The 10,379-nt window shown below is 31.4% G+C and overlaps 1 protein-coding gene across 1 annotated transcript; it reads left to right on the top strand.

The window, feature by feature from the left end:
• Positions 1 to 383: 383 nt before the first annotated feature.
• On the top strand, positions 384 to 10,122 carry LOC105367589 (cell division cycle and apoptosis regulator protein 1). Its single transcript, XM_011506357.1, has 15 exons — positions 384 to 594; positions 1,581 to 1,708; positions 1,790 to 2,061; positions 2,170 to 2,406; positions 2,497 to 2,760; positions 2,834 to 3,059; positions 3,511 to 3,788; positions 5,462 to 5,723; positions 7,112 to 7,177; positions 7,604 to 7,810; positions 7,871 to 8,050; positions 8,176 to 8,484; positions 8,596 to 8,965; positions 9,284 to 9,624; positions 9,817 to 10,122. The coding sequence occupies exons 1-15, from the start codon at positions 537 to 539 to the stop codon at positions 10,102 to 10,104; spliced, it is 3,486 nt and encodes a 1,161-aa protein (XP_011504659.1). The 5' UTR covers positions 384 to 536; the 3' UTR covers positions 10,105 to 10,122.
• The last annotated feature ends 257 nt before the right edge of the window (positions 10,123 to 10,379 follow it).

Raw genomic sequence — 10,379 nt, 5'->3', positions numbered from 1 at the left:
TTAGCGACAATCAATGAAACTTACTCGATATGATACTTTATAGAGAATAATATTTCAACGCTATTTAACATTTATAATTATTAAAGTAATTTTACCATCGTAACCCAGAGCGTCATATCAATTGTCATTTATAAAATGAAAAATAAATTAGTATTGCACAATTAATTATAAAAGCATTAGATTCATAATAAATCGTGAAAGCGCACGATTATTAATGGCAACAATGACCGCCGTAACATTATCAATGTTATTTTCATTATTGCTCGGTGATCGGCATTATTGCTATACAATCAAACTCAAAATAAGCAGGAGCTGGAAAACAAAAAGCAAAAATCACGAACGAAGCTAGTCGATTGACCTCGGTAGTTCTTTGCGCATGTGCATGACGCATGTGTGGTGGAAAGCAAAAGGGAGTCCGAAACATGGCGCCGAAGTGAAGGACGCCGTCTCGGTCCCATTTAAAACCTGGATATCTCGAACGTATCGTTTGTTGCACCCGCTGTGTGTTTCACCGAAGCCGCAGCTCGATCTAAACCATGAGCAACATATCGCCCTTCGGGGGTGGCAAAAATCCCCCCTGGGTACGCAATGCAGGTGAGAGTCGCAACAAATTGACACGAAGCAATTATAAAAATAATAATATAATAACGAAATGGTGAGGAGGGCGGAGAAGAAAATAAGCGATCGAAGCGTGTGCCGTGTGGATGATGAAAGCATAAGGCATGACACTAGCGCACTGCCAATTGCCAAATAACTCGACCAAACTGTCTCTCATTCCCGACTGACGCGCGTATGTGCCAGTGTGTATGAACGTCACGGTTTTGCGGGAGAGGCGGTTGGGGCTATTTAGAACGGGAAAGGGTGTATTTTCAATGGCCTCGATGTACTTCTTTTCGGCGATGTATGCGAGTTTTAAGCCAGTCAACAAGATGAGGCCAAAACGTGCATGTAGTTTTGTTTTAACATACGTGTGCATAGGCGCTGAGGCAGAGTGTGAGAAAAATTGCTCCACTGCGTTTTATTGATAATGAAAGCGCTGTCGGTTGTATGTAAATAGATTTGGTATTAGTATTAAATTTATGCCTTTTTATTGGATGGTTCGCAAATTTATTTCAATAAACTACGAAATGCCACTATAAATTTTGCTGATCGTTGCTTTCTATTGTTGAGCGAATATGTATTTTAGTAAGTATTTAGTTTGCACATACGTGCTAAATTGAAGCGTTCCAATTATTTTTAGCAAAGAGGTTTATTGGTAAAGAGAAGAATTGAAATGCAAACCTAAGAGGACGTTGAAGTTTAATGATTATCATTCTTAAATTTACATTTAATTTAAAAAATTATATCTTTTAAACGCTATAAAGATAAGTTCAATTATTGATGATGTAAAATTTTTTATGTTAAATACAAATTAAAACAATTTAAACATGGATAAATATTATTATTAATGTAAAATATTTATAAATATATATATATACATAGTTTTCTTTTTGTAATTACTTCCTCTATACTCAATAAATTTTTAATGAAAAATATGCAAACTAATACAATAAGGTGATCAAATTTTTTTTTTTTCAAAGGTCAAGGAATTCAGAATATCCAGCAGCAAATGCTTGGTCAAGCTATGAGTGGTATGGGTGGACAACCAATGGTTCAATATCAACAGCCAAACCAACAAGTTTACCAACAGAGTTTAGGATTGCAACAAGTTAGTTTATTTTATAAATTTAATCAAGAAACTGCAAGGAACTCGTTAGTTTTAACCGTATAATATTTATTATCGTTATAGCCAAATATAACAATGGCATCCATGGCAACGTTGGGCTCTAATTTACCATCTGGTATAGCTGGACAGCTTTATCCTCAAGTTGCTACAGTATCGTATCCAACTCCACGAGCGTTAAATACGAATACCTTCACACAATCCGTAGCTGGAGTTGCTCAGCAAGTTCAGCAAAATGTGCCTCCTTCGTCAACTAAACAGAGAGTATTTACGGGTACAGTTACCAAAGTTCATGATAATTTTGGATTTGTAGATGAAGATGTGTTTTTTCAAACTAGGTAATGAATCTTTACTAAACGGATTGCAGATATATGATATAAAGTAACAATGTAAAATAATTCCTAATTTATTATATCTGTTACATCAAATTATAATTCATTTTTCAGTGCTTGTGTCAAGGGATCGAATCCGGCTGTAGGTGATCGTGTACTGGTAGAAGCATCGTATAATCCTTCAATGCCTTTTAAATGGAATGCAACAAGAATACAAGTACTTCCTATGGGAAACAGTAATACAAATGCAAATACACAGCAGACTAATCAAAGCAATCGACAAAATCAACCAACTCGGACATCTGGAAGTTATAATGCTGTTCCACCTCCTAATGACAATGCAAATAATAGGTATTATAAATATAAATATAAAATTTACTAGGCTGATCATTATCAAAATAATTCTAATGGCATTGTGCATTATGCAAACTTTTTAAATAGGTTTAATACAAGTAATACAAATACATCGTCTGTTGCAAATCGCAATAAAGTTGGAAGAGTTAGAGAAAGGTCTCCTCGAGATCGAAGAAACGATGACGAAGAAATTGAAAGAAAAAGACGTCGAGAAGAGAGAATCAGAGAAAGAGAAAAGAAAGAAGAGCGCAGCCCATCCAGAACAAGAAGAAGTAAATCACCAAGACCTCGTAGAAGAACAAGGGTGGTTCCACGATATATGGTACAAATACCAAAGATAGCTCTTGATTTGTAAGTATTTTAGCCGCAGTGTAATTTTATAATTTTCAATTTACTGATGATTTACATTTATAATAATACACAGACCAGAAGCAGATGTTCTGGAAATCAAAAGACGTTACCAAAATATGTACATTCCCAGTGACTTTTTTTCTACAAACTTCAGATGGGTGGATGCTTTTCCACCCCACATGCCATTTACTCTGAATAAACCTTGTTCCTTTCATGTTATGCATAAAGACGTTGACTCTTATGTTGAGAATACAGCCATATTAGAACCACCCGATGCGGATTATTTATTTTCAGCGAAGGTAAATAGTTTTTTTTCCTTTTTTTTTTTTTAATTAATCAATATTTTAAATAATAATCAAAAGCAACAAATTTTATGAAATTCGAGGTTTCAAAATAAAGAATATTTGAGTACCGATAGTTTGGGAGAGGACAACTATATAATTTATATATTCGAATATCATTTCAAAATGAAAATGAAAATGAACTATTTTAATTATTTTATTCAATAGTATAAACATTCTTATTAAAAGTGTGTTACAACTTTTTTTGTTTTGTTTTAGCCAAAATTTGTTTCACAATTATAAAATATTATATAATGAATCATATTTACATCAACAGAACTTTAATCTTAAATTATTATTATTATTATTATTATTATTATTATTATTATTATTATTATTGAAAATCTTTTCATACTTGTAACTGTATTTTATTAAATAGTTTAAACTTTAAATTAAATAAAAATTTTAGGTTATGCTAATATCAATGCCTGCTATGGATGAAATTTACAAGCGTTGCTGTGGTGTCACCGAGGATCGGGATAACGATCGGGATTATATTCACCCGACGCGGCTAATTAATTTTTTAGTCGGCTTACGCGGCAAAAATGAAACAATGGCAATTGGAGGTCCCTGGAGTCCTTCACTCGATGGTCCAAATCCGGAAAAAGATCCATCGGTTCTTATTAAAACTGCTATTAGGACATGTAAAGCATTAACAGGAATTGATCTCTCCAACTGCATTCAATGGTATGAATTCAAAAGTACTTGCTAATCTTAATTTTTTAATCGCTAATTAATTACCTGACAACGCGATTAAAATATTCCTTACTGTAAATAATTAACTGTACTTAATTTTATTATTCCTCAAAAGATTTAGAACTATTGAAATAATACAAAATTAATCTGAAAGTATTTATGTGGTTATTTGACAATTAATACATAGTTATCCGTGATTAAAGGATTTTATTGAAAATAATATAATATTATTTATAATTTTTTTGTTCAAATACAACAATTTAATGAAATTATTCTGAGCAAAGAAATTGGTAAATTACTAAAATCAACGCTTAAAATGTTTAAATAACAAAATATCATATTTAAATAACGACTACCTTTAAATTTTATATTTTTGTATTTATATATAACCATGTATACTGCATTAGTTGTCATTTATAAATAAAATTTATTTAAAATATTGTCTTTATTTAAATTTCAGTTTTTTATTATGAATTGTAAATGGAAATTAATCTCGTGCAAAGATAATAATGAAAAAGTATATAAAATTAATAAGGATTCTGCTAATAATTCTGTAAGACTTCTAATTTAAAGATTAGTTTAATACTTTTAATTTTGGATATTCAATTGTAATTATATATTTTCAAATCAATTAGCTGTAGACGTTAAGGGAACGTAGACTTGCCTGATAAAATTAAATACACTTAAAGGCATTTCAGAATTTTTCTTTATCAGAAGATAATCTCCCATTGAATTTTTGGAATGTTTGGAATAATGGAAATCAGTCCTATCGTATAAGGAATTTTGATCTTATTAATTTACCGGTTTTAGCAAAATACCGATTCAATGTTTGTACATAAAATTGAATTGACTTAATATTTAAAATACACAAGTTATTTTCAATTACGTAATTTAATCAACGGATAGATTGCACATCTGTGTATATTTATCTATGCACATGTGCATATGTATGTATGCAAGTATCTCTGTGTGTGCGTGCGAGTGTGCGTGTGTTGGTGTGTGTGTATATATGCATATATATATATATATATGCGCATTGAAAGTGCATCCAATGAAATGTGGAATACCATGATGGCGAGTTCTGACTCGCTCAACTCAAAAAGAACAGCATAGGTTGGAGATAAATCGATCGAAGGTACAAATATGATGCGTACCTTGGCTCTGAACAACCAACGGAGAAAGCAACATGGATGCGTCATGATCATAAAGAACCAGACATTACCTGGGTTTTCATTTATTCTTTCACATTATTTTTTGTTACCCATACACAAACAGAACTATGTTTATTCATATTATAATGATAATTATTTTTTGTTACGTTGCCGGTTTCTGTATGTATGCGCGCGTGGGTGTATGTTGCACAGGGCAGGTGGACCATTTGTCTCACATTTATGTGTTGTCAAACAATATTTAAGAGAACCGTTGTGTTTGTCTCATCGCCGAGCAAAGTAAATGAGAGAAAAAGGATGCGTGTGTGTGAGAGCGGTAGGAGCGGACGTTTTTGCGCATATGTAAAATGAAACGGAAATAAAGAAAGAGCGCAACAAAGAGCGTAACGGGAAAAATAAAGAAAAAAAGAAAAAGATACGAAAGCAAGCGCACAGGCAGGCAATAACCTCCAAGAGTTGACGTTTGGGTATTGTTTTTTTTTCCTTGCGGCGCAGGTACCGCTTCCTGGAGCTCTACTACAGGCGCGCAGAGACGACCCACAAGTCCGGCCGTGTGGTACCCTCTCGCGTTGAAACCGTCATACTATTTCTCCCAGATGTTTGGCGCTGCGTACCGACCAAACTGGAATGGGACGGTCTCCACATCAGCTACAAAAAGCAACTGGAGCGTAAGCTGCTACGTGCAGCCGCCGTCGAGGTTGATCCGGACGTTGCTGCCAATGAGAACGTCGATGAGGGTGCAGCCGCTGTCGGCGCCGCATTAATTATAACATCAAGAATAATAGAAATAATCAAGAGGTAAAAAAGGTAATAATGCATATATCTATAAATATATATGTATATATATATATATATATATATATATATATATATATATATATGCATATACATACATATACATACACATGTACATATACACATAGGCACACATGTATATATGTGTTTTTATATATATATATATATATATATATATATATGTATGTATGTATGCATATGCGTGTGTGTGTATATATATGCATATATACATATATATATATATATATATATATATATATATATATATATATACATATATATTTATAGATATATGCATTATTACCTTTTTTACCTCTTGATTATTTCTATTATTCTTGATGTTATAATTAATCGTGCAGCTGTTTCCTATTACTAAACTGATTTTTTTTTCATTTGGCGATATATGCTAATTCATCAATATCAAATAAGAGTTATACAGTACAAAAGTGATTTTAGAAATTTAGTTGCCACTTACGATGCATGTGCAACAATTCGTTTTATTATATTTCATAAAGCAGTTGTTGATTTTTCAATTACCTTAGTTTAATACTCTTGGGTCATATGATTTTTAACGTAACTTATCCGAACGATGTATGAAAAAATGAATTTACAATTACATTTTCTTGTACTTCTATTAAACTTACCTGCAAATATCGCTGCCTCTTGCCACCGCAATGAAATTATAATTTAATGGCGCGCGAATATACAGTTTTACACCGCACTGTATAACAATTCCTCAAATACTGACTGTATTACTCTATTGTATTATTGAATAATCAGTTTTAACAGTTCTTGAAACTAATCTTGAAACTCGGATGTGGTTGATTAATAAGCATATATAGCAATTATGAGCCACTGGCTATCTCATTGCATTCAATGAGCAAAGCGAACAAGCCTAGCTCGAGGAAGTATGCAGCCGAATCATTTTCCTTTCCACAAAAAAAAAAAAAAGAAAGAAACTCCACCATCAGTTGAGAAAATTATCTCAAAACTTTCATTTAATCTTCATTTTATATACTATTATTACTACTTACATTAGTATTTATGAAGTTTTATCCATTATACCCATGAACCACACCGACACCAGAGCCAGGACACTAAGAGAGTCTAGCAGTTTCTTGTATCGTGTTAAAAGGGCATCGTGACTGAAGATATTAATCGATGTTATAATAACCTAGTTATTATAGATAGTTAGTGCGAATCTGAATAAATGACGAATGGAATGCCAGGATGTGTGTACGATGATGATAAGGGTGTAGTTACGACTGGCTATAAGGGCTGCTTCAGTTTTGTAGAATCTTAATAATAGCTGTGCTTGCACTTGTTATAAAGATTCTTTTCTCATTTCAGGATGATGCAATACCAGAGAAAAAGGACCCGACACATTATTCTGAGCTGGATCCAAAATATATGAACGTAAGTGCAAAGAAGATTTATTTTTGTAGGAATATCCGACGAATAAGCGCATCAGAACCTCTAGATATTTAAACGAAAAGACTATTTTCTTCTAACTTTCAGTGAAGTTTTGCAGTGAAATCTTCATTAAATTCATCTAAAAAACTAACATTATTTTTACAAGTTAGTTTGCAAACTTCTTATGTTTTCTCTATAATAATGACCAAGAATCATGCATTCCTCAAAGATTATTTACAACTTTTACTTTTAATTATTTTTAACTTTATTATGTAATTATTTATATTAAGCAAAAAAAAAAAAATTATTTTAAAATAAATACTTGTTACTAAATATAATATATAAATTTAAGTATGTATTTTCCTACGTCACCTATACATGGAATATTTATCTCTTAGTTATATTTATATATGTTCAATCTTTTTTTAGGTTAATAATTTACGCCAAGAGCTAGTCGCGCGCAATCTGAATGCTAAAGGCTTGAGGTCGCAGCTTCAAGCAAGGATTACCAAGGCAATAAAATTAGAGCAGGCCAAAGAGGAAGGTAGACAAGATGAAATTGATGAGAATGATAAAGAAAGTATGCCATCACCCAAAGATGAGCAGAAAGATGATAAGCGTCCTAAAGATAAAGAGGTATATTTTAATTATAAAATGAATAATAGCACAAATAAAATAAACATACCATTATTACAGCACGATGAGGATAAAAAGAAAGTATACGAGAGAGAGAAATCTCTTTTGGAAAAAAGGTATAATTTACCAGAAGCCTCGCACATTACAGTTCATCCTTCTAGAACTGCTAAAAGTGGTAAATTCGATTGTACAGTGATGTCTCTCAGCGTCTTGTTAGATTATAGGCCAGAGGATACGAAGGTAATGCAGATAAGCTTTAGATAAGTTTTAGAATAAAGAATCTAATTACATTGTCTCGGTCAATTGATTAAAAATAATTCAGAGAAATAATTATATTAACTTGAATGCCGACGTTTCGATTTTAGGAACATTCGTTTGAGGTGTCGCTGTTTGCCGAGCTTTTCAACGAAATGCTAATGCGCGATTTTGGTTTTCGAATATATCGTGCTTTATGCAGTTTACCTGAAAAACCAAAGGATAAAGAGGAAGATAAGAAAAAAGATAAAAAAGATGATAAGAAAAAAGATGATGATCGAAAAATGAAAAACGATAAGAGAGACGAAAAGAAAAATGACGGTGGAAAAGACAAGAAAGACGATAAGGATATCAAGAGTAAAAATGACGATAAAGATAAGAATGAAGATTATGATGATGAGGATGACGATGATAGCGATGTTAGTTTATTGATTTATTATTACTATTATTATTATTATTATTATTATTATTATTATTATTATGTTGTATTTAAGTTTTGAAATGGAAAATTGTAAAACGCACGTTTTCAGGATGATGATTCATCGAAAGAAGGAAAAAGAGATAAAGATAAAGATGGAAAGAAGAAGAAAATTAAGTTATATACATTTGATCCATATCTCCTGTTATCTTTCGTATATTTTGATCAAACCCATTGTGGTTATATTTTTGATAAAGATATTGAAGAGTTAATTTACACATTAGGATTGAATTTGTCACGAGCACAAGTTCGCAAACTTGTGCAGAAAGTCGTCACAAGGGACTCTTTGCACTATCGCAAGTTAACTGACAAAACTAAAGAAGATGAAATTAAAGATTCCAAGAAAGAAGATAGCGAGAAAGCGGATGGACTTCCTGTTAAAACAGAAGGCGAAGATGATATTATAAGATCTCTTGCCCTAGGTAAGTTATTTGAAAATTTATATGAAAAACAAAATATATTTTTCATCTTATAAAAACAATTTTTTAATTGCATTGCTTTCAAAATATTGAACGAATTGAGATTTATAAATTAAATTTATCGTGCTTATTACTTCTCTATGAGTATGCATATTTATTTAATTAAATAAGCATTTAAATAATATTAATTTGATATATAATAAACCCATTTTAATTAAGCGATTAAAAAATTCAAATCCTATTCTAATTATGAATCGATCCATTTAAAGCTTAAACAATCGAATTTGCCATTGAAATTCTTGTGCAATTATTATTCATTAGGGAATAAAAAGCTACTACCAGTATTTGTTGGAAGCGGGCCTGCTTCTAAGAGAGCTCGGCGAGAAAATTCATTGACAGAACCAGAGGTCGAAGCAGTACCGCAAGGTTTTATAATGTTTAAAGGTTCTTTGTTAGACATAGATAAATTAGTTAGTCAATTAAAACGATCGGAGAATGCTCGTATGGATACTGAAATAAAAATGATTGAAATACAGCATGAATTAACCACAGTTAGTGAAAAGTCGACTAAGCAAAGCAATAATATTAAAGATCTTTCGGATGATTTAAAATTGTACAAAGATAGACTGAGAAACGCTGATGACAAATTAAAGAAAATAACGGTAAGTTTTATATAAAGTTATTGGAATTATTTATTAAACGTATAGTGATGTTGATCCTGTAATTCGAGGGCTGTCGCCAGTAATTATATTTATTTATTAATCGACACTAAGACATTGTTTATAAAAGTCGTCTCTAAGCGTTAATACTAAAAGGTAAATAAATTTAATTTAAAAAAAATATCTTTGTTTTAGACTGAATCACATTCGTATTTCACTTCTCTTAAAAGCATATATCATATAGCATCTAAAAATATACAAAATGACACGAAACGAGTAGAAATAGTTGAAATTCAAGATGAAAAGAGTGGCATAGAATTAAATGGTACACAAGTGGAGTGCAAGTCTAAAAGTGATACTAGATGGAGTGATAATAAAGTCATAGTAAAGAAAGAAATCACAGAGTGCGAAAAAGACAAAAAGTGTGACAATAAAGTTCTTATAAAAAAAGAACCGACGGAAGAAGATAAAGATAAAAAATAAAATCAACGCCCCTATAAAAATTGATATTTATTCGTTTATACTTTACAGAAGTGCACCAAACATTAACAACGTCATAAATGTACTGTTTTTTAAACAATTTTGGATATGCGTTTCGTAACGAAAGTAACAAGAACATCTTTATTTTATTCAATTGATAAACGATAATTATAAAATTAAATATATTTTTTCTCTGCATATATTTTTGTTTAAAAATCAAAAAAAAAAAACAAATGAATGAAAGTGAAAAGCTTGCGTGTATAGACGAATTGTATTAG

This window comes from Ceratosolen solmsi, unplaced genomic scaffold (genome assembly GCF_000503995.2).
Source record: "Ceratosolen solmsi marchali unplaced genomic scaffold, CerSol_1.0 scaffold7, whole genome shotgun sequence".
NCBI lineage: Eukaryota > Metazoa > Arthropoda > Insecta > Hymenoptera > Agaonidae > Ceratosolen > Ceratosolen solmsi.
This window is presented reverse-complemented; position numbering and strand designations above follow the sequence as displayed.